This window comes from Mesoplodon densirostris, chromosome 9 (genome assembly GCF_025265405.1).
Source record: "Mesoplodon densirostris isolate mMesDen1 chromosome 9, mMesDen1 primary haplotype, whole genome shotgun sequence".
In the NCBI taxonomy this organism is placed as follows: domain Eukaryota; kingdom Metazoa; phylum Chordata; class Mammalia; order Artiodactyla; family Ziphiidae; genus Mesoplodon; species Mesoplodon densirostris.
The window spans coordinates 94,318,813-94,344,595 of NC_082669.1; the positions used below are offsets into that span (position 1 = coordinate 94,318,813).

The window sequence follows — 25,783 nt, forward strand, 5'->3', positions numbered from 1 at the left end:
ACTCTCTGGTGTAATTTTCCTTAAAAATCAAGTATTTTTGGAAGATTCAGTCTCAGCCTCATTATATATTATGGTAGAGAGGATGTTCCAACAAATACTGAGCCACTGCTCTGTGGAAGAACTGAGTGTGTAAAAATGAATTTAACAGTGTTTTTGCACTCTCTTTTGCAAATAAGACTAAAGGAAACAAACACATTCTGCATAACTATCATATTCTCTTGTCATAATTGCTACTAACCAAGAATTAAGGGATCTATGTTGTGCACGTGTGCCATGCATAAGTGCTCAGGTGAGCTACTGACCTTGTAACCGAGAAGGACCCTACGAGGTCCTCCCAGAATAGACACCCACCCATGTCCTCTGCCTGCCTTTTGTCTGTAGAAAAACTTTAGTCAAAGAATAAATTTAGGGCTTCCCTGGTGGCACAGTGGTTGGGAGTCCGCCTGCCGATGCAGGGGACACGGGTTCGTGCCCCGGTCCGGGAAGATCCCACGTGCCGCGGAGCGGCTGGGCCTGTGAGCCATGGCCGCTGAGCCTGCGCGTCTGGAGTCTGTGCTCCGCAACGGGAGAGGCCACAACAGTGAGAGGCCCGCGTACCGCCAAAAAAAAAAAAAAAAGAATTTAATCAGAGAAATGAGAAAATATAGAAAAAAAGGAAAACAGTCAAGCAAGACAAAATAAGAATACTTTAGCCATTAAACAAAGTCACGGACCTTTAGTTCTTCCTCCAGGACTATAGATAATATTCTGAGCCATGTCCTTTGAGCTGTTTTGCAGATACTGAAACCCTCACCAGGTGGGAGAAATTAACTGGATGCTGCCCACACGCGCACAGCCCTCCAGACTGGTTGGAACCAGAAGGTTGATGATGTTGACTTTCAATTACCTCACCACTGACCAATCAGAAGAATGCCCCCGAGCTGATCACACCCTGCTCCTTGAACACTGTAAGACTCCTCATTACCCCCTCCAGGGTGGGAGATGCAGTCTTGAGGGCCTTAGCCTGCTGTGGCCACCCCCGCCCCTTGCCTGGCAAAGCAATACAGCTATTTCTTTTACTTCACCCAAAACTCTGTCTCGGAGATTTAAACCAGCACCAGTGTACCGAGGCTGAATTTCGACAACAAACTTTGGCCTTAAAAGGTAAGCAGAATTTTAACCAGGTGAATTGAAAAAACATTTTTTTCTTAAAAACAACCATATGGGGCTTCCCTGGTGGCGCAGTGGTTCAGAGTCCGCCTGCCGATGCAGGGGACGCGGGTTCGTGCCCCGGTCCGGGAAGATCCCACGTGCCGCGGAGCGCCTGGGCCCGTGAGCCATGGCCGCTGAGCCTGCGCGTCCGGAGTCTGTGCTCCGCAACGGGAGAGGCCACGACAGTGAGAGGCCCGCGTACCGCAAACAAACAAACAAACCCCATATGCTGAGTGTCCTACAAACATATCTAATTATCTTTGAATATCTCAACAAACCTGAAGCTAGGTAACCACATTTTAACAGGTGTGGTATCTAGGCTCAGAGACATTTTATTTTGTTTTGTTTTTGTGGTACGCGGGCCTCTCCCATTGCGGAGCACAGGCTCCGGACGCGCAGGCCCAGCGGCTATGGCTCACGGGCCCAGCCGCTCCGCGGCATGTGGGATCTTCCCGGACCGGGGCACGAACCCGCGTCCCCTGCATCGGCAGGCAGACTCTCAACCACTGCGCCACCAGGGAAGCCCTCAGAGGCATTTTAGGTTGAGCAAAAGTAAGTAAGAAAAAGGGAAATATAAGAATACCTGGCGTGGGACTTCCCTGGTGATGCAGTGGTTAAGAATCCAGCTGCCAATGCAGGGGACACGGGTTTGATCCCTGGTCTGGGAATATCCCACATGCCACGGAGCAGCTAAGCCCGCGAGCCACAACTGCTGAAGCCCGCGCATCTAGGGCCCGTGCTCCGCAACAATAGTAGCCCCTAATGGCTGCAACTAGAGAAAGCCCTCACACAGCAGCGAAGACCCAATGCAGCCAAAAAAAGAATACCTGGAATATTTGGGACATGTCTAGAGAGTAGGGTATAATGGGGATTGATCGATAAGGAAGCTGGAAAGATAGCTTGGAGCTGGCTCTCTAGTAAACAATGTGAAAAACCATGCTTTGGGCAATGGCAGTCCTTGGAGATTTTTAAGGCAGGAGTAAAAGGATCAGATTCCTGCCTTTTTTGTTTGTTTGTTTATAGGAGAGATTTATTAGAAGAAATACTACAGCATATATAAACTACATAAAGTCTTTTTTTTTTTTTTGCACCTATGCGGGCCTCTCACTGTTGTGGCTTCTCCTGTTGTGGAGCACAGGCTCCGGACGCGCAGGCTCAGTGGCCACGGCTCACGGGCCCTGCCACTCCGTGGCATGTGGGATCTTCGGGGGCCGGGACACGAACCCGTGTCCCCTGCATCGGCAAACGGACTCTCAACCACTGCGCCACCAGGGAAGCCCATACATAAAGTCTTAATTTCTACTTATACAATGGTAGATTTGATATAATGCATAATAAAATTTTCTTTAATCCATAGTGCAAAGTTTGATCACTAAGTCATTAGTTGATAAGCAAACCTCACAGAACTGCTTCACGTCAGCAAAGGCCACAAACGCCATGTACATATACGGGTATAGATAGATATATTTTGGGGGTAAAATTTGTAATATTAAATTAACCATTTAAACATGTACAGTTTGGTGCCATTTAATACATGCACATGGTATGCAACACTCTCTAGGTCCAGAACTTTCATCACCTCAAAAGGAAACCCTGTACCTCTAGCAGTCATGCCTTATGTTCCCTTCCTCCTGGCTCCTGACATCCACTAATCTATCTTCTCTCTCTTTGGATTTACCTCTTCGGGATACTTCATATAAAAGAAATCATACAGGGCTTCCCTGGTGGCGCAGTGGTTGAGAATCTGCCTGCTAATGCAGGGGACACAGGTTCGAGCCCTGGTCTGGGAAGATCCCACATGCCGCGGGGCAACTAGGCCCGTGAGCCACAACTACTGAGCCTGCGCGTCTGGAGCCTGTGCTCCACAACAAGAGAGGCCGCGATAGTGAGAAGCCGCGATAGTGAGAGGCCCGCGCACCGCAATGAAGAGTGGCCCCCACTTGCCACAACTAGAGAAAGCCCTTGCACAGAAACGAAGACCCAACACAGCCAAAAAAATAAATAAATAAACAAATGTGGGGTTTAAAAAAAAAAGAAAAGAATTAAAAAAAAAAAAGAAATCATACATATGTGACCTGTTGTCTGGCTTCTTTCACTTAGCATAATGGGTTTTTTTGTTTTTGCTTTTGTTTTTAGCATAATGTTTTTGAGATTCATCCAGGTTGTAACATCTATTAGTACTTCATTTCTTGTTATGGATGAATAATATTCCGTTGTATGGATATACCACCTTTGGTTTATCCATCTGTCCACTGATGAACATTAAGGCCATTTCCACTTTTTGGATATTGTGCATAGTACTGCTATGAATATTTGTGTACAAGTTTTTATTTGAACACTTGTTTTCAGTTCTTTTGCATATGTACCTATGAGTAGAATTGCTGGGTCATGTTGAATTTTATGTTTACATTTTGGAAGAACCACAAAACTGTTTTCCTAGCAGCTGCACTATTTTATATTCTCGTAGGTTATGTACTAGGGTTCCATTTCTCCACAGACTTGCCAACACTTATTTTCTTTTTTCAAAAAATTTTAAATTATGGCCATCCTAGTGGGTGTGAAGTGGTATCTCATGGTGGCTTCGATTTGCATTTCCTTAATGACTAATGTTGTTGAGCATCTTTTCACATGTGTGTTGGCCATTTGTACATCTCCTTTGGAGAAATGTGTATTCAGAAACTTTGCTTGTTAAAAACCTTGGATTGTCTTTTTGTTGCTGAATTGTAAAAGTTTTTTATATTTTCTGGATACTAAATTCTTATCAGATATATAGGATTTGCAAATATTTTTTTCCCATTCTGGAGGTTGTCTTTTCAGTCAAGAGATTTTTGAGCCATTTATTGAAACAGGAAACACAGAGGAAGAAGCCAATGAGGATAGAAAGGGGTAGGAAAAGTGGGTTCAGTTGGAGGCGTTGGTTGGAAATCTGGGTGGGGACACCCAGCCAAAGGTATTTGGCTACACATGGTGCCTGGAACATCCTATGCATTTGGTGTTTGTTGATTGATGGAATCTGGGAGAGAAGCTGGGGACAGTTGCTGCTTTAGCTACAAGCTGTCAGGCTGTATTCCACAGAAACAAAGGACACTCCCCTTTCAACAAAGTTGTCCTTTGTTGTTGCAAACACTATTTTTGGCCAACCTCCTAAAACAGTCAGAAACTCAAATGAACTTGAAGATTTGGCCACAGTTCCCGGATCAGACAGCATAGGCTGAACCATGTGACCGAGAATACAGAAAACAAAATCAACCAGTGAGAGATACAGCCTATTGGAATCTACTTATAATATTTCCCTTCAAATAGAATACAATGTGTGTATATCTTAATCTAAGCTTATATTTATGTAAGATTTATATGAACCAAAGTAATTGAAAAAGCTGATATAAAATTCAAATCCTGTATAAATAAAACAGTTCCTTTTTCCATGATGCATCATTGACTTTTTAAAAAATTAATTAATTAATTTTTGGCTGCGTTGGGTCTTTGTTGCTGCTCACAGGCTTTTCTCTAGTTGTGGTGAGCAGGGGCTACTCTTTTGTTGTGGTGTGTGTGCTTCTCGTGATGCTCAACACAGGCTCTAGGGACACAGGCTTTAGTAGTTGTGGCACGCGGGCTCAGTAGTTGTGACTTGCGGGCTCTAGAGCGCAGGTTCAGTAGTTTTGGCACACGGGCTTAGTTGCTCTGCAGCATGTGGGATCTTCCCGGACCAGGGCTCGAACCCATGTCCCCTGTATCGGCAGGTGGATTCTTAACCACTGTGCCACCAGGGAAGTCCAGCATCATTGAATTTTGCCTTCAGTTTATAATCTGTATGCTGTGTCTTGATTTACTCAGCCATGCCTAAAGCAGATTTTTATATCTTGGGTGAGCAGGCAATGTTGATGGGGGCATGAAATACCTCCTTTTTAGAATTCTGCCCGCATGGCTTATATTATGAGACACTCTTTTTAAAATCTCCTGGATCTGTGCTGGGTGTCCTGCAGACACCCAAGGCCGGCATTATTTTTTGTATGAATCTCAGGGAAGCCATTCTGCTGCTGAGCTAGCCTCACTCACACATTTCATTTATCCACAATAATACGAATATCAATACCTTGGATTTATATAGAGCCTCTCATCCAAAGAGGTCAAAGCATTTTAATTTAATTGGATGTTCCTGTGGCTTTAAGAGCCTCTGGGTATATTTACAAATGTAATAATAAGAAACAGTCTGCCCTGGTTTACAATATAATAGACAGCATAAAATAAGACCTGAACATACACTGCTTCTCACCCTCACTGCACAAACATATCCGATGCCTGGCATCGAGGTTCAGGGTCCTTTCTGAGCAGATCTCCGTGTGTCTCTTTACCCATAACTCTACTTTTTCTCTATGAGTTCTTTACTTTAGTCAAATTATTCCCTTATCATAGGATGCATGTTTTCACTTTGCTCCTTAACCTGTTATAGAAGGCTGTCTCCTCCTCCTCAGACGCTTTAAGTCTGTACTTTTTTTTTTTGGTCCAGCTGACTTATAACCCATCTATTCCATGAAGACTACTGTAGCATCCTAGCCTTCCTTGCTTATTTCCCATTGAAAAATCTGAAGCATTTATGCTCTTATTCTTTGGGCATTGATGCTGTGGTTTATGGTCATTTCCTTTTCTTTTCTTCCCCTGTATAGCATGTTAGCCCCTCCACACAGAGCAGTCTATCACCAATGCGTTAGATGGTCATAAACCTTAGCTGGTTCCAAGTAGCCCGGTGAGTTTGGGAGTCTGCGTTGAAGGCTGAAGGTTACAAACAAGCAGATCCACTATGCCTTCTCCTAATTTTGTTTTCCCCATTGTTCACAGTTTAGTGCAAGTTTGGAATTAGTTTAGAAGGTCATCTAGAATAGAAGCAATGTGAAAGGCTATGGTTGTCACCTGAAGATGAAAGGTACAGTGGTACAAAGATTTCCTGAGGTGGGATGTGAAGGAAGTGGAACAGAGAAGAGAAAACAATTTAATGAATGAAGGTTTAATTGGGGTGTGTTGATTTAATTATCATGTAATTGCATTTCCAGTGTGTAATTAAAGTAACCCATCATTTTTGATGCTTATCCAATTCTTGCTTTTTAAAAACAAAGTTCTTTTTAAAAATTTCTGTTTATAAAAGCAACACCTATTCAGAGAAAATTTGGAAAACAGTGAAGTGTTTAAAAAAAAAACAACGAAAAATTATCTTTTGATTGCTCCTCAAAACAACTTCATAATACCCAGTGATGTATTTCAAACAAAATTAGTACCATACTTTAGTAACAACAGCTGATATTTACAAAGCGCTGGTCATGTATACCTCACACAGTCTCACTATAACACTCTAAGGGAAGTAGTATCCTCATCTGCTTTACAGATAAGGAAGCTGAGGCACAGGAAGATTACGAAACTTGCCTAAAGTAATCTAGCAAGCAAGTGGAGAGCTGGGATTGAATCTAGCCAGTCTACCGCATACCCTACATTCTTTATTTTCTTATTGTGGTAAAATACACATAGGAATTATCATTTTAACCATTTTAAAGCGTATCATTCAGTGGCCTTTAATATTCACAAAATTGTACAACCATCACCATTATTAAGTTCCAGAACATTTTCATCATTTCCAGAGGAACCCTGTGTCTATAAAGCAGCCATTCTCCATCCCCACCTCACACCAAACTCTGGGAATCACTCATCTGCTTTCTGTCTGTATGAATTCACCTAGTCCAGATATTTCGTGTAAACAGAATCATATGCTGCGTGGCCCTTTGTGTCTGGCTTCTTTCATTTAGTATAATGTTTTCAAGTTTCATTAATGATGTAGCATGCATCAGTATTTCATTCCCGTTTATAGATGAATAATATTCCATTGGATGGATATGTCACATTTTGTTTATACCTTAGTCATATACCACATATTATACCACATTCATCTATTGATGGACATTTGAGTTGTTTCTGCCTTTTTGCTATTATGAACAATGTTGCTATGAATGTTTTTGTACAAGTATTTTTTTGAGCACCTGTTTTCAGTTCTTTTTGATATATACCTATGAGTGGAATTGCTGGGTCATATGGTAATTTTATGTTTAACTTTTTGAGGAACCACCAAACTGTTTTCCACAGCTGCTGTATCATTTTACATTCCCACCAGCAAAGTTTGAAGGTTTTTTTAATCAACGTTTTCTTCCCCATTTTTAAAAATTAAAGCCAAACTAGTAGGTGTAAAGTGGTATCTCACTGTGATTTTGATTTGCATTTCCCTGTTGTTCAGCATCTTTTCATGTGTTTGTTGGCCATTTGTATTGGTATATCTTCTTTGGAGAAATGTCTATTCACATCTGCTGCCCAGTTTTTAATTGGAGCTTTGTCTTTTGCTTTTGAGTTGTAAGAATTCTTTCCATATGTTGGATATAAGACCCTTATCACATATATGATTTGCACATATTTTCTCACATTCTGTGGGTTGTCTTTTTAAAATTTCTTCATAGTGTTCTTTGATGCACAAAAGTTTTAAATTTCGATGAATTCCAGCTTATCTATTTTTCCTTTTGTTGCTGATGCTTTTGGTGTCATACATAAGAATCCGCTGCCAAATCTAAGGTCATAAGTTTTTACCCCTTATGTTTTCTTCTAAGAGTTTTATCTCTTACATTTAGGTCTTTGATGCATTTTGAGTTAAATTTTATGTGTGGTTCAAGGTCTGAATGGGTGGTATTCTCCCCGCTCCCAAAATTCATATGTTGACTCCTAACCCTCAACGGTGATGGTATTAGAAGGTGGGGGCTTTTGGAGGTAATTAGGGATTAATGTTCTCACAAACGACACCTCACAGAGATCCCTAGCCTCTTCCACCATGTGAGGGCCCAATGAGAAGGTGCTGGCTAAGAACTAGGAAGAGGGCATTCCCCATGAAACAACCATGATGAATGACACCTTGATCTTGGACTTCTTCAGATTCAGAACTGTGAGAAATAAATTTCTGTTGTTTATAAGCTACCCAGTCTGTGGATGGACTAAGACAGTGTCCAACTTCATTCTTTTGCATGTGGATATCCAGCTTTTCTAGCATCATTTGTTGGAGAGACTATTCTTCTCCCATTGAATAATATTGGCACCCTTGTAGAAAGTCAGTTGATTATAGATGTATGGGTTTATTTCTGGACTTACAATTGTATTCCATTTATCTATGTGCTTATCTTTTTGCAAGTACCACACTTTTGATTACTGTAGCTTTTTGGTAAGTTCTGAAGTCAAGAAGTCTGTGTCCTCCAAACTTGCTATTTTTTTCAAGATTGTTTTGGCTATGTGGGATTCCTTGCAGTACCATATAAATTTTAGGATCAGTTTTTCTAATTCTGCAAAAAGACCATTGAAATTTTCATAAGGATTGCATTGAATCTGTAGATAGCTTTAGGGAGTATTGACATCTTAATGATATTAAGTCTTCCAGTCCATGAACACAGGATGTCTTTCCATTTATGTAGGTCTTCTTTAATTTCTTTCAGCAAAGTTTTGTAGTTTTCAGTGTATAAGTCTTTCAACTCCTTGGTTAAATTTATTCCTAAATATTTTACCCTTTTTAATGCTATTGTAAATGGAATTGTTTTGTTAATTTCCTGTTTGGATTGTTTATTGCTACTGTCTAAAAACACTATTGATATTTTTGTCTTGCTATTGTGTCCTGCAACCTTGCTGAATTCATTTATTAGCTCTAATAGTTTTTAAAAATTTCTTTAGGATTTCCATATGTACAACCATGTTGTCTACAAATAGAGATGGTTTTACTCCTTCCTTTCTAATTTGAATGACTTTCATTCTTTTTTTTTTTTTTTTTTTTTGCCTAATTGCTCTGGCTAGAATTTCCAGATCTTTGTTGAGTACAAGTGGCAAAATGGACATCATTGTCTTGTACCTGATCATAGCTGGAAAGCTTTCAGTTTTTTCACCATTGAGTATTAGCTGTGGGTTTTTAATAAACATCCTGTATCACATTGAATAAATTCCCTTCTATTTCTAGTTTTCTGAGTGTTTCATCATGAAAAGGTTGTTGGATTCTGTCAAAAGCTTTTTCTGTATCAACTGAGGTGATCATGTGTTTTTTTCCCTACTGCCTGCATCCTTAGCCACTAGGCCCAATTACCTCTCTCTCTCTCTCTCTATCTATATATATGTATATATATATATGTTCTTTAATTTTATAGCCTGCTTTTTGCACTTAACATCATGAACAACTTCTCTTCATTAAAACTCACTAAAATTGTGATTTCCAATGGCTATATGTTATAATATATCTATCCTCTTGTGGACATTCCATAATTTATTTAATACTTCTGTTTTAAATTTTTCAGTATTTTTTCTGTATCTCTGTTTCTTTAGGATCAAAGTCCCTAGAACTGGAATTATTGGGCCAAAGGCAAGGAACACTAAAAGAAAAAAATATATATATATATTTCCAACTTATTTTAAAAAAATCACTGTGAACCTCTACCAGCTTATATCTGCCTAATCAAAGCAGTGGACATTCTCTGTGCTTGCTATTTTGTTAACTCCAGGACCTCTGAGTTTGCTTTCTATCCATCTCTGAAGTTCTTTAATCTCCACCTCTACTAAGGAGATCACTCACTGCCTTCCCTCATTTTCAATATTTACTTTTCTTCTTGTTCCTCGATCTATGCACTTTCTATTCTTACTCTGACCGTTTTTTTGGTTCATCTGCTGAATTAGTGACTAATCCAGTAGAGTTGAATGCAGGACATATGAAAACTTAACAGTAAAAATATTAATAAAGCACAACTGTGCATCATTACCAACTATATTTTATTTAGCTTGGGAAGAAAAGGAATGCAATCTGGTCAGTGTTGCTTTTCGGTTTTTCTGTCTTTTCTTTATCAATATCCATTTGTGTGTTCCTGCTTGCATGTTTTTTAGGATTATCTGGAAATATCAAAATAATCGAACTCATGCATTAAGCGAATGTATAAACATTTAGTTTTAGAGAATACTAAAGAAAAGCATTTCTGTGTCTATTCATTTTCGCATTTTATTGGATTTTTCTTAACCACCTGTGTTTAAAGTAAAAACTTTGTATATAGACATCAAGCACCTACCCTACTTAAATACCCCACATAAGCACTTTGGCAATGTCAGATAAATTTGATTTAAAAAGTAATAAAATAAAATTCTAAAAGCAAGGAAACTGGGAAAAAACCCACGATCAGAATAAATATAAATGAAGACATGAGGAGATTTCACCAAGTCGCAACTAGATCAGTTTTTCTGCGCGCCCAGGAAACGCGGAAGAAAACTACAATACCCAGAATGCTTAGAGCGCGCGTCGGCCCTCGAAACTTGCTGCTTCAGTCCCGCCTCCTCCCTTCAGCGATTGGATTATCCAGTGCCGTGACTCTGGAGTTCTCTTCTCCCATTGGTGTACTCTCCAGAGGTCAATTACAGAGTTTACCCTCTGTTCCTTCTGGCTCAGCCACTCTCCACCTGGTACCAAGATGGCGGCAGAAGGAGCTGGTGGGAAATACAGAAGCACAGTCAGCAAAAGCAAAGACCCCTCGGGGCTGCTCATCTCTGTGATCAGGTGAGGGAGGCAGGGTCAGGGGACGGGGGCAGCGGCTCGACCTCCGCTTTGGAAGGGAGAAGGGTTAGCTGGGTTCTACCCTGCTGACCCCTCCCTTCCCTCCTTGCCTCCCCTCAGCCCCTCCCAAGGGCCCCCGCAGTTCTTTTTCTCTGGGGTTGGGCTAGAGGGAGGAGCCCGGCCTCGCAGTGTTTTCCTAATTTAGGGCCAGAGCTTTGCGTTAGGGTCCCGGGGCCCTAAAAGCACACTGTTTGGGACTTGGTAGAGAAAGCCAGGTGTGTTCACTTATTCATACATTTATTGGTTGATTGCCTTCAGCGCCGCTCACTGTGGAAGGCATCTTGTTCCCTGGGCTTCTGGGTGTCAGGCCCTGAAGTCCGGAGACTCCTGTCACGAGTTGCAGACTGTGTTCTCACACGTTGGACACCTCCAACCACCTGTGAATGGCCACAGCCTCAAATACAATAGCCTGTAGTGAGCTGGTAGAAGGGCTGTGGGTTTGAAAGCACACGTCCGTGTTTGGTTTTTGTTCTGCCTTCCTATCCCGATCTAGTCTTTAAAAAACAAAACAAAACAAATTTCACGTTATCCTCTATGCATATCATTTTCCCAGACTATATATGGTGGGAGTAGGAGTGGTCGACCTTTTAGAGGCTCTTTTTTCTTTAAGTGAAATAAATTATAAGGGTGGAGAACCCTTTCAAACCCATTTCAGGAAAATGAAAATAAAAAGAACGGAGGATGCGTATCTCCTGTTAGTAAATTGTTCTGACTCTGAAGTTGCTGCTTTGTCTATCTGTTCAATTTGTATTCTTTGTGTTACCCTTCTTGCAGCATTGTATTCATGATTCTAAATTCTCACATAAAACTTTGATTACCTCCTCTTATCCTTAACCTCTACTTCAAATTCTCTCTCAAAGACTGTAGCATTCCTGGTTGCTTTGGCAACAAGCCTCAAAAAGGAAAACCATTTTAGGCTCATGTTTATAAAATTTGAGCATCCCTGAAGATGTATCTGGTGCGTGCCAGTTCTCTTCTGTGTTTCCTTGGACCTGTCATTTTGTCACAAAATAAATTACTTGTTAGTGATAGAGTCCACTGTCCTTTGAAAAGTTTGATTAGTTTAGCTTTATCTTTTTCTATCAACGAGAAGTTGTTTTTCCTTTTTGAATAGTGAATGTTAAAAATTCTCCTTCAATTCCGTTCTGATACATAACAATTGTCATTTCTATACTACATTATGTATTAGCATAACACTATGTTTTCATACTCTTCCTATTAGCAATAAACAGCATTTATTGTTACAAGCATCTTTTAAATGGAAAAAAGACAATAGGTGGAAAAGGGTTTGACCTGAGGACAGGGTAGGAGTATATATGGGGAATAACCAAATCTCATCACTATTTGCAGCCATGGTACCAAGTAGTTAAATGATAACTAATTTGTTAGTGTGATAGTCCACTTTAAAGCATTTAAAAGTCAAAATGATTTAAAGAAGTATAGTGTAATTGTAATGGAAGTGTTCCATTTGGTGGATGGGTTATTTAAGTGCCTTGAGCCTCATAAATGAAATTCTTAACCATTTATAAAATGCTGAATAAAAATATTTCAGGAGGGTCAGATGTTTCAAAGGGTGGACTATGGGGTTTTGCAGAAGAGGTTCTGTTGTGATGCGGTGCTTTGTTGTGGGACGCACGGTGTTTGGGACTGCGTCTTTTGGAGGCTGCTGCTAACCACAGCTTTTGGTTTTAAGTCTTGCCCCTGGCCCTTTAAAATGGAACTAATTGGGTGGACAGAGTCCTGATTACCTGCTGATGTACTATTTGGACACACACAGGTACCCACACAGCATTTTCCTACTTTTCTGTGATTCCCCCCCGCCCCAGCCTTTTGTTTGGTGTGAAGTTGGGGCAGGCAGCCCTTCTAAACAGGAAACAAGCAAGATGGCATTTTGGAGATGCTATTTTATTTTTGTGAGGTCTTGTCAGATTTTTAATTGGGAAATGTGTCTGCCACTTACTGTTAGGTGATTTACTTCCCAATTACATGTGACTCTCTTCTCTTTAGAAGTTGGCCTTTAATAGCTGGTTTAATTTGGAAGACAAACTTGGGCTGTGACTTGAGGAGACCTCATAGAAACCTCGGAGCGGAGCTTTTGTGGACAGACTCTGCTCACAGAAGTCAAGGAGGTTTGAAGGCAGTTAAAGGCTCACATTGTCATCAACTTTTATTTATTTTATTTTGCGGTACGCGGGCCTCTCACTGTTGTGGCCTCTCCCGTTGCGGAGCACAGGCTCCGGACGCACAGGCTCAGCGGCCATGGCTCATGGACCCAGCCGCTCCGCGGCATGCGGTATCTTCCCGGACCGGGGCACGAACCCGTGTCCCCTGCATCGGCAGGTGGACTCTCAACCTCTGCACTACCAGGGAAGCCCCGCCCCCCACTTTTTAACACATACTTTTGGTTTTATTTTTTCTTCTGTTAAAAATATGTTGCAATGAGCATTCTTGTACATTGGGCAGTATATCCATGGTGTAAGTCCATGGCAGTGGCAAGAGAATAGCTGATTTAGAGTATATGTGCATTTTGTGTTTTGACAGAGCCAAAATGTCCTCCAGAAAGATGGTCATTGACATCCCCACAAGTGGTGTATTAGAGTACCTGTTTCCCCGTGCTCTTGCCAGAAACCGAGTATTTTTGATGATTGTCTCTGTTAACTCTCCTCTACTGCATGATTAAGAGGCAAGTGTTTGCCCCACTGTCATTTAGACAGTGCTGTTGCATGTATGTGGATATATGTGATTTGAAAATATTTTTTCCTGGTCTGTGGCTTTTCTTCTTATTCTCTAGGCAGAGAATTTGTCTTGTCCAGAGCAGAAGTCTTTAATCTTAGTAAAATCCACAGATGATGTCTTTGGTGTAGCTAAAAAGTCATTGCTGTACCCAAGGTCATCTCAGTTTTCTCCTATGCTAACTTCTAGGTGTTTGATATTTAGGTCTCATACTCATTTTGAATTAATTTTTGTGAAGGCTGTAAGATCTCTGTCTAGATTGATTTTTTTTTGGTGACTGTCCAGTTGTTCTCACACCATTTGTTGAAAAGATTATCTTTTCTCCGTTGTTGGATATATGTGAGATCTTCAACATTCTATGCTTTTTGTTCTCTTTCTATGCACACTTGTCATTGTAACTTTTCCCATTTTCCTTTATAAAAATCGTATCACATAGACTTGTTAAAAAAAAGTCATCAAAGAGAAACATTGTCCAAAAATCCTGTTTCCCAAAATACTGTTTTTGTTTTTAAGGTTTTTATGTGAATCCTGTCCAGGTACCTACAGGGCTTAACGGTTGTAATTATAACAAAGTTAACATTTTTTTAGCATAACAAAATAATATAAATATTATATCTTTGTATGAATTTTTTTTGTTTTTTTTTTTTTACGGTACGTGGGCTTCTCACTGTTGTGGCCTCTCCCGTTGTGGAGCACAGACTCCGGACGCGCAGGCTCAGCGGCCATGGCTCGCGGGCCTAGCCGCTCCGTGGCATGTGGGATCTTCCCGGACTGGGGCACAAACCCGTGTCCCCTGCATCGGCAGGCGGACTCTCAACCACTGCGCCACCAGGGAAGCCCTGTATGAATATTTTTAAAGTGGTAGAGAATTACAGAGAAGGAAATATAAGTTACTCATATTCACCCAGAATTAACCATCGTTAATTAATAACTTTGCTTTCAGCTTTTAAAAATCATTGCATTATTATAAAAATAGTACATACTCATTATAAAGTATTCAAACAATGGAAATGCAGAAAAATGTGAAGATGAAAGTAAAAAATATTTTTCCAAACTTTATCCTCCATAAGTTACCATCATTGATATTAGGTGAACCTAATTTTAGATCTCTCTCTGTGTCTCTGTCTCTCTGTATGAGATGTTGGATGGATAGATAGAAATATTTTAAAAGATAAATATGGGATCTTATTCTGTGTGCTAAACTTAACACGATAACTTAATGTCTCCGTTTTTAAGGTACACATACATATAGTAAAGTGCACACATATTAAGTATATGGCTCAATGAATTTTTGCCTGTGTAACCATTACTTGTGTCAAGATAGAGAACACTTCTAGCATCCCTGTCAATTTTTTTCCAGTTCAGTTTTTTTGTAAGGATATCCTGTGGTTCCAACACCATTTGTTTAAAAAACTTATTTTTTCACTGAATTTCTTTGGCACCTCTGTCAAAAACCAGGTGGCCAGTGTGGAGTTATCAATATTTCTTGACTCTCTAGTGTGTTCCATTCATCTGTTTATCTTAATGACAATTCTACACAGTCTTGATTACTGCTTTTATAAGTCTTGGAGACAGATAGTGTAAGCTTTTCAACTCTGTTCTACTTTTTCAAAGTTTTTTTGGCCATTCTAGGTCCTTTGCATTTCCCTATCAATTTTAGAATTAGCTAATCAATTTCTAGAATAAAACCCGCTGGGATTTTGGTTGGGATTGCATTGAATGTCCTGATTAATATGGGAGAATTGATGTCTTAACAGTATGAGTTTTCCGATCCATGAACAGGGTATCTCTCTCCACTTAACTCCTCTCAGCAATTTTTTTTGTAGATTTCAATGTGTAAGTCCACGTATCGTTTGTCAGATTTACCTTTAAGTAGTTTAAGACCCTTCAAGTTGTCCTACAGCTCACTGAATGCTGATGTTCTCCCCCCGCCCCCTTTTATTTTTTTGATTTTTTTTTTCTTGGTGGGTTTTTATTTTTTGGTATAGTTTCTGTTGCTGTGTGTTAAAGTTCACTAATCTTTTCTGCAATTCCTAATCTGCTGTTAATTCCATGTAATGTAGTTTTTATTAGATTGTGGTTTTGCTCTCTAAGAAGTTTGATTGGGTATTTAAAAAAAATATCTTCAGTCTTTCCCATAGCGTCTTGACCATATGGAATACAGGTGTTATAACTGTTTAAATGTTCTTTGCTAATTTTTATCATCTGTCGTCATTTTGGTTGATTAATTCCCCCCCACCCCCACCCCCGTGTGCCTTGCCACTTTTTGGATGCTAGATTTTGTGAATTTTACCTTGTTGGGTACTGACATTGGGTATCTTTGTTTTCCTATAAATATTCTTGAGCATTGTTCTGGGATGTGGTTAAGTTACTTGGAAACAGTGTGGCCCTTTAAGGTCCTGTTTTAAATTTTGCTAATTGGGAGCCCAGCAACATTAGCTTAGGGCCATTTTGTCTCAGTACTATGGCAAAATCCTTCTGAGTACTCCACCCAGTGCTCTTTGAGTGATGAGATTTTTCACTCTGGCTGTGTGTGATTTCAGATAATTGTTCTCGCAGTGCTTTCAGGTGGTTCTTTTTGTGGCCTTGAGTAGTTTTCTACCACGCATGCTCAGGGGAAGACTCCAGGGAGGTCCTCCACAGATCTTCAGGGTGCTTCGGTAGCTCTCTCCTCTCCGGGACTGTGCTCTGCAAATTCGAACAGCTTTCATGTCCAAGGTTTTGAAACCTGTTCTGTTTGTTGTTTCAGATGGGGAGGTAAATCTATTTCCTGTTATTTCATCCATTCCAGCAGTAGACGTCTATCAGTGCTTCATATTTTAAAAAATATCTCAGAAGATTAATCGTCATGGGTCAAATTTTGGGTTGCCTATGCTCAGAGAGGAAGAGTAAGGTAACCAGATGTGCTTAATGAAGTTGTGGCGCGAAGGTGAACTAGGTTTCTCAGCGCTGGTTTTGCAGTATTTTACAGAATATTTAATGAAACAGTTCATTTGGTATAGTACTTTTTCAGGAACTTTTCCTCCAGAACTCTTAGAAATGCCTAGGAACTAGTTTGCATCTGTTTATGTACTTATTTTAAAAAATATAGTTCTTTTTGTTTATTTAATGCCTGTGATGGTATCGTTTATTGAGGTCTAGTGTGGCTGGTAAATGGGTTTTCTTTGGGTGACATAGTACTTAGACTCTGTTGGTTGTTGTTTTTGTTTGCATTGGGACGCTTGCAACCTGTGCTGGCCGTCTGCAGTTTGCAGTGGTGAGCTCTGCTTCCCTATTGTCTTTTTTAAAAATTTATTTATTTATGGCTGCATTGGGTCTTCGTTGCTGTGCACGGGCTTCTCATTGCGGTGGCTTCTGTTGTTGCAGAGCACGGGCTCTAGGCGCACGGGCTTCAGTAGCTGTGGCTCCAAGGCTCTAGGGTACAGGCTCAGTAGTTGTGGCGCACGGGTTTAGTTGCTCCGTGGCATGTGGGATCTTCCCGGACCAGGGTTCAAACCCGTGTCTCCTGCATTCGCAGGCGGATTCTTAACCACTGCGGCACCAGGGAAGCCCTCCCCTATTGTCTTATACTCTGCTGCTCCTTATGTTTTTGTTAACTGCTTTCAAGCTATGAAATGAGTTATGACCTTGGTCTTTATGGTAGCCAGTCCATTGTGGTTTTCACCTTGAAAAACACTGAGACTCATCATTTAACAGGAAGTTATAAGGGAAAATTCTCTTATCATTTGACATTGTAAGAAAAATAAGTATTTCAAGATCCTTAGAAACTTTTCTGACTTTCATTTATTCTTTTAAAAGTTTTTATAAAGCCTTTGCAGAAAATACCGTGGCACATAATTCAGGTGTTTTTCTGTTGGAAACTTGGTGCCTTATCATTGTGCTGAATATTACGGGAGACATTATTTTGTACTCAAAATGTCACTTGAGAGCTTGTTAGAAATGCACACTCTTAAGCGCCACCTGAACCACCTAACCTGCATCTGCTTTTTTTTTTTTTTTTTTTTTTTATTTTTTTTATTTTTATTTTTTCTTTTTGCGGTATGTGGGCCTCTCACTGTTGTGGCCTCTCCCGTTGCGGAGCACAGGCTCCGGATGCGCAGGCCCAGCGGCCATGGCTCACGGGCCCAGCCGCTCCGCGGCATATGGGATCCTCCCAGACCGGGGCACGAACCCGTATCCCCTGCATCGGCAGGCGGACTCTTAACCACTTGCGCCACCAGGGAGGCCCTGCATCTGCTTTTTAACGAGAGTCTCAGGTGAGTCGAATAAATGTTAGTTTGAGTAGCCCTTAGGACATAATTTGGGAAAATACAAGAAACCAAGTAGCATTGTTAGCTTGTTTTTAGCTGAGATAATGGTATGGCTATTTTTCTTTTTAAAAACTACTCTTTTTGGGCTTCCCTGGTGACGCAGTGGTTGAGAACCCACCTGCCGATGCAGGGGACACGGGTTCGTGCTCCGGTCCAGGAGGATCCCACATGCCGCGGAGCGGCTGGGCCCGTGAGCCATGGCCGCTGAGCCTGCGCGTCCGGAGCCTGTGCTCTGCAACAGGAGAGGCCACAACAGTGAGAGGCTGGCGTACCGCATTAAAAAAAAAAAAAAAAAAGTACTCTTCTTAACAGAGAAATACTGAAATACATACCAGTAAAAATGATATCACTTCTGGGATTTGCTGCAAAATAATAAGAAGGTTGGAGTCAGTGAGAGTATAGATGAAACAAGATGGGAATGTGTTGATAATTGTTGAAGCTGGGTTTATTCAATGAGTCTCTTAATTTTTGTGTTTGAAAATTTCCATAAAAATTTCACATGTGTATGTATGTTTATAATATATGTATATGCTGGGGAGAGGGAAGGTGGTAGGAATGACAAGGTTCTGTAGCTTAATAAAGTGCAGAAATGCTGCATAATATATTCCAGTTCTATCCACCCCGCTCCTACCCAGAGGTACCTTGTACATTAACATATTAAAGTCTCCTGAAAATGACTGTTGTTAGGAAACCTTCAATTTGTGTAACCCAGAATTTCCAAAATAGCCTATTACCACATAATATCTATTAATGTCTTATAAAACACAGTTTCTGAGGAACTCACTAGAAACTCCTCATTAGGAAATAGCATACACGTTTAAAATGATCGAATGCTGTAATACGTTATAGTAACAAGCATTCCACTGGAGGTGAAAAATGAGATGACTGAAAACAGTGATTTAAGGACATGGGGCTTAAAATGGGAGTGAAAGAGAGGTAGAGTTTGGTTCAGTAAGGGTGGGGGAGATTTTAAGTTGACTTTGTCAACCCTAGACTGTTGTATGCTTTTGGTAGAGGCGATTTTACTTAATTTTGGTAATGGCCTTCTCTGTTGGCTACAAGATTTATACTTTTGGTCCCCACAAGTGTTTTATATAACCGAGTTAATTGCAATATAGAAAAACTGCATGTGTCAGGTATAGTAATTGGCCCTAAGCGCTGTTCGAAGCAAGATGCCAGTGAAATTTTCAATTGACTTTAAAGCAGAAATTGTTTACTGTCACTTGATATTAAGTGAATCTCTTGGTAGTGAATTAGGGGATGTTGTTTTTATGTATCAGAAAACCTTTTCAGAGGGACTTGTCATTATGAATCGCTATCAATTGGGATGGGATTACCTTGTATTTTGTGGGATCTAATAAGACATAATTCAGAAGCAAGCAATTGCAATGTCTAATTGAATATAATAAAATCTGATTTAAAAGTGTAATGTAGATTTGGTTATGCTTTGAGTGAAGCCATATCTTATGTGATTATATAGTGATACACATCTCATATATTTAATGTGTAATTTATTTATTATTATTTTTTTTTACAAAACTCAGAATTGTGAGTTTTTTGTTTTGTTTTGCGGTACGCGGGCCTCTCACTGTTGTGGCCCCTCCCATTGCGGAGCACAGGCTCCAGACGCGCAGGCTCAGCAGCCATGGCTCTCGGGCCCAGCCGCTCCGCGGCATGTGGGATCTTCCCGGACCGGGGCACGAACCCACGTCCCCTGCATTGGCAGGCGGACTCTCAACCACTGCGCCACCAGGGAAGCCCAGAATTATGAGTTTTTATAGTTCATTGGAAGCCTTCGTAGACTATTCTTCTTATACAAAGGGGTCTGCTTCATTTAATAGGCTTTGAAGATGACTTCTCAACTTGTTTGGTTAGGGTTCATAGTCTTAGTAAACTCTTTTCCTCCTTTTCAGTTTGTACCTTCACACTACTCAGAACTGTATTTAGTGTCCCTCCTGACTTAATAGGTATATTGTTACTGTCAGGCATTTCTTAGGATGGCTGTTACATATTTTCGAAGAAAAGAAAATCTGACTCACACTGAAATAACGGCTAAGTGGATCTAATAGTGTAACCTAATATCTTCTAGTTAAAAGCAGTTTGGAAAAGAAAATAGAATTCACGTTTTCAAGAATCATGTCAGCTCTAGACTTTTTTTCTTGTGTTGGGATCAATAACAAAAAGGAATACTGTGTTCTAGAAAGATCAGTAAGTTAATTGTTCATTTTCGTCCTACTTGGAGTGAGGTTCAGAAACTAGTTAATCCTTGAATATTTGTTGAGAGTTTAAAAATACTCAGTTTGGGCCTTATGATAATATGTTAGAATATGTTGTAAAGATGGCTCCTTGTCTTCTGCTTTTTCCATTATGCAATTTAAAAAATTCATAAGAATTGTCCTAAAAAGAGAGAAGGTTGTACTGATAGAGGGATTCAGGTGCTTGATGAGTAAAAAGTGCAGGGGCTCAGTGACATCTAGTTTATCTGCTAAGGGGTCCACTTTGAGTACTTCCCAGAATGGGGATCACTGAGGAGATTTGATTCTTACTGTAGATTTTGATCTATAGAGCTGTAGCTTCCTGGTAAGTGATTTCTGGATATGTGGAGCCTTACTTGTAATTCGTTTTTCTGAGTTGCTTGAAGTGATTTCCATTAATTGTTTAATCTTTATTATTCCTGGAGGAAAGGTCACTGGATGCTAACAAGGAATGCCCTTAGAAGACAATTAAGTGTATTAACTGTTTTCAGAAGCCTGGCTTAATGCTGATTATTCTGCAGGTGTCACCAAAATTCAGGTGTATTATGTTAAATATTTCTTATAGCAGGTTAATTAGTTATCTGAGACTCTATCAGGCAGCTAACTCTTCTTGGGGAAGAACCTGTGTTGCTGTGGTTAAGGCGGGGGATTACTGATAACATCTGCCTTGAGATTTTACCCAACCAGAATAACGCCTCCTGTGTTTTATAGGGTGGTGTATTAGTCTGCTCAGGCTGCCATAACAAAATACCATAGACTGGGTGACTTAAACAACACATTTTCTCACAGTTTTGGAGGCTAGAAGTCTAAGATCACGGTATTGTACCATCAGGGTTGGTGTCTGGTGAGGCCTCTCTTCTTGGCTGGTAGATGGCCACCTTCTCATGTGTCCTCAGATGGCCCTTCCTCTGAGTGTGTGGGGAGGTAGAGGGCTCTCGTGTCTCTTCCTCTTTTTAGAAGGACACCAGTTCCATCGCATTAACGCCCTGCCTGTATGACCTCACTTAATCTTTATTACCTCTCTTCTAGGCCCTGTCTCCAAGTACAGTCACGTTGGGGATTAGGGCTTCAACATATGAATTTTGTGGTGGTAGGTGGTGTGTGTGTCACAATTCAGTCCATAACATATGGTACTCTGGGCACTCTTATTTGTTAAAATACCCTAAAATGCTTCCAGAGCGACAGTCTGGCAATCTTGAGGCTCAGGCAAGAGCCCTGGTCAGGCTAATTTTTCACAACTGGTTGTCAGTCTTACTACATGCTTTTCTGTCTTACAATGTTTAACAGTCCTCTATTAGCCCTCCATTACCAAATACTTGTACTGTGGACTCTCTTCAGAGAATTGCTGTCTGGTCAGCTTCAACTATCAAAAGGCTTGCTCAGAGCAGGAAGTTAATGAAACATGATTTGTTCCATTTAGTCCTTAAATTCCCTAAATTCTATTCTTAGATTAAAATCATTGGAAAGCTTAATACTTTGGACTATATTCAGAGTCTTTGAAAATCTCTTAGGTCCGAGTTGTGTTTTAATGTTACGTTCTTGAAGGGCCTTATAAGAAATGGCCACGTAAAATTTATTACTTGGTTTTTAGAAGGTTGTTGAGGACATTGGTCACTATATTGTGTAATGTCTTCTTGTTTTATTTTTATTTAAAAAAATTTTATTTATTTTGGACTGTGTTGGGTCTTCGTTGCTGCGCGCAGGCTTTCTCCAGTTGCTGCACATGGGGGCTACTCTTCGTTGTGGTGTGTGGGCTTCTCACTGCGGTGGCTTCTCGTTGCAGAGTGCAGGCTCTAGGCACACAGGCTTCAGTAGTTGTGGCGCGAGGGCTTCAGCAGTTGTGGCTCTCAGGCTCTAGAGCGTAGGCTCAGTAGTTGTGGTGCATGGGCTTAGTTGCTCTGTGGCATGTGGGATCTTCCCGGACCAGGCTCGAACCTGTGTCCCCTGCATTGGCAGGTGGATTCTTAACTGCTGCGCCACTAAGTCCATGTCTTCTTGTTTTAAGTGAAAGATTTTTTTTTTTTTTAGAATTTAGTACTAGTTTAAAGTTTACTTGCTTAGAGCAACTGGAATCTGTCTTTTTGAGAATGGGAATTATATATAATTGGCTAGGGTTCTCTTTTTGCATCAGCTACTGGGAACCCCAAAGTTAAATTGGGGGCTCGTTTCATACATGCTACGTTTGTCCATATGACCTGTGTACCTGTGTTTTACATTTATATGGCATTGTTGTCCTGCTTGTCTTTAACTAGTTCCTCTTTCTCATTTGTATTGTCCACATTCTTGTATATACAAACCATCTCAGATCTTTTTTGGAAAGAACTGGGATAGGATTGAAATGAAACTTGAAAGTAAATACTGTTACTCATTATTCACCATTAACTGTTGGTTGAAAGCTGTCATTCTTTTCTTTGGTGCTAACTCCCAAGTGACTTCAGAGAACACTTTTAGAGTAGAAGCCCGCAAAGCTGTCCTCATCTGGCTCCCGGCTTCCTCTCTGACCTCGTCTCCTATCATTGTCATCCTTCCTCCCTTCTCTGAAGCCACATTGACTTCTTGACCGTTCCTTGTTCCTTGAACAGGCCAGACATGTCCTGCTTCAGGGCCTGTGCGTCTTCTGTTGTCTCTGGGATCAGTTTACCCAGGTAGTGCCAGCCGCGCCCCTCCCCCTCCCTCCAGCTTTCTAGAAAGCTCTGTTCAAATGGCATCTTGATCTGAGACACCATTCCTGGCCTTCTTGTGTAAAAGAGTCTCCCTTCTCCCTACCCTGCCTTCATTTTTCCATAGCTGCTCCCTCGCTCTCCCAGCCTCCACGTGTTGTATGCCTGCTTCCCCCACTAGACCAGGGTGTGAGCTTCACGAGGGAGGGATTGGTTTATATTCACAGCTGTGTCTCTAGCCACTTAAAACAGCTATGCCTGCTAAGTTGTAGGTGTGTCATAACTATTTGTTCAGTGACTAAATGGACTAAATAGGGTCAATGTAACTATTGCTTGTCTCTCCTATAGATTTTTTTTTTTTTTTTTTTTTTTTTTTGCGGTACGCGGGCCTCTCACTGTTGTGGCCTCTCCCGTTGCGGAGCACAAGCTCCAGACACGCAGGCTCAGCGGCCATGGCTCACGGGCCCAGCCGTTCCGCGGCATGTGGGATCCTCCCAGACCGGGGCACGAACCCGTGTCCCCTGCATCGGCAGGCGGATTCTCAACCACTGTGCCACCAGGGAAACCCTCCTATAGATTTTTTTTTTTTTTTTTCTTGCGGTATGCGGGCCTCTCACTGTTGTGCCTCCCCCGCTGCGGAGCACAGGCTCCGGACGCGCAGGCTCCGGACGCGCAGGCTCAGCGGCCATGGCTCACGGGCCCAGCCGCTCCGCGGCATATGGGATCCTCCCATACCGGGGCACGAACCCGTATCCCCTGCATCGGCAGGCGGACTCTCAACCACTTGCGCCACCAGGGAGGCCCCTTCCTATAGATTTTTGAACTGACATTTCTTTGTGTGAGATAGTCTAGTTGCAGTTGTTTCTTAAGGCAGATAACTACCCTCCATGACCTCTTCAGATCCTGCATCTTGCTGCTGCTCATAATTTAGCTTTATCTAAGCTCTTAATGTACCTGGCACCATAAGAATATACAGAAAAGGGCTGATCTCAGTTCATAAATATCCTCAGGAATTTTCCACCGGGGGAGGCTTTAGGGGGTTTGGGCTAACAATGTTGTGATTCACAAATGATTGATTTTGTTCCTAATAACGTGTCAGCCCACGCATTGAGGGCACTTTATATTTTACAGAGCACATTCACACACTTCTCCAATCCTCACGATAACCTGGTGAGGCAGGTTCTCTTCCCTTGTCTGTTTGACAAGGAAAGAAACAGGCCCAGACATGTTAAGTGACCTGCCCAAGGTCAAAGAGCTTGAAAGTTGCAGACGCCTCATGTTTGACATTATTTGGTCAGAAGTAAGACACTTCTGCTGTATTCCTAATGGTAGTATTCTAGATTTGTGTTTTTCATCTTATTCTGCCTTTGACTGGAGGTTATTGTTTCTCGAGTGATAGGTTACCTTTGGGTGACTAACCCTGTTTTCATAGGTGTGCTTTTTCTTTCATTTGATCTTGCTTTTGTCTTTTTTAAAGAGTAATATCGACTTTTGTGTACTTTCTCCTGTCTGGACTCCATTACTCTATTAAGTCCAAAGTGAAAGCAAAATTGTTCCATAGAAGGAGCCAGTTAACAGTGAGTAGTTATTTTCCTTTCAAAACACTTGACCAGCTACACTGAAATACAGAAGCTGGTATCAAAAAGGAAACTGACAAATTTCATTTTAGACCTGCAGGTATTTCCCCTGAGTGTTTATGCTTGTTTATAGGGCTTTCTTGGAGCTCGTGGTTGTAAATTCACTAGAACCATTTAACCTACGTGTTCCTATGAGGTGTTGTTAACAATAGCTTAGCATGGGTACTGTGGTCCTTTTAGTCCACTGGGTAAATAAATTCCTTCCTGCGATTAATTAGTCATGGTTAGTGATGTAATTCATCATGCAAATACCAGAGCTGTCTTAGTGAAAAATTCTTAGTGATCCAGAGACGTCTGTGTCCAGCTTAACTGGAATCTACACTTTTATGTTTATCCATGAACTTGGCAATAGTTTGTAAAGCATAATGATTTTGAGATAGGAATGGAAAAAGCTCTAAAGAATGATTCAGTAACTTGAAGGCTTCTTGGGATGGCAACTTCAAATAGTTTCTCCACTGCTCCATGTCTTCTTTTAGCTCATGCTTTTTAAACCTTGTCCAGATTCAAGACTTACTACTGAAAAAGCTGCCAAGTGCTCTGTTGACATCTCTAGCTGTTCACTCCTCTCTTGACATGTGGGCTGTAGCTTGATTAGGCTGCAGTCCTGCAGCTCAGGAGCTGAAGGCAGGAAAGTAGGTTTCACAGTATGTATAGCGGAAAGGGCATGGGTTTTGGCGTCAAGTATACTTAGCTTTAATTTCATTTTTTTTTTTTTTTTTTTTGCGGTACGCGGGCCTCTCACTGTTGTGGCCTCTCCCGTTGCGGAGCACAGGCTCCGGACGCGCAGGCTCAGCGGCCATGGCTCACGGGCCCAGCTGCTCCGCGGCATGTGGTATCTTCCCGGACCGGGGCACGAACCCGTGTCCCCTGCATTGGCAGGCGGACTCTCAACCACTGCGCCACCCGGGAAGCCCTAATTTCATTCTTGATGTTAGCTGTGTGCATGTGTGCAGCTTCACCTCTCTGTTCCTTTGATTCTTGATCTGTAAAAAGGTGGCGATACTATCTCACCAGACCATTTTGAGAGTCACCTTAAACTATGTGTACAAAACAACTACTGCATTGTTCAGTGTATAATAGACACTCAGTAATTTATATCCTGTGCCTCACTTTTGACCTTCTTTTCCCAAAATGTGGGACACAGGAATGCATGTAAATTTGTGTATTTAGTTTTAAAATCTCTCAAGTAGAGGGTGAGTGAGAGCTAGTTTGTCTGTACTTGCAGTCAAAGGGATCTTGGATTATTTTTGGACTCAACATTTACAAAAAGAATGCTGTGTAGTTTTAGGTTACATGATTAGAAATAGAGTGCCTGTATTATGGGATATAAAACCTCTTTCTGTTTGGA

General features: G+C 41.1%; 1 protein-coding gene across 1 annotated transcript in view; it reads left to right on the plus strand.

Moving 5' to 3' along the window:
- Positions 1 to 10,663: 10,663 nt before the first annotated feature.
- Positions 10,664 to 25,783, plus strand: part of EXOC4 (exocyst complex component 4) — an 828,650-nt gene continuing 813,530 nt past the window's right edge. The window contains exon 1 of the mRNA XM_060108317.1: positions 10,664 to 10,783. Within this exon, the coding sequence (XP_059964300.1) occupies positions 10,698 to 10,783 (86 nt within the window). The 5' untranslated portion in view covers positions 10,664 to 10,697. The remainder of the gene's footprint in view (positions 10,784 to 25,783) is intronic.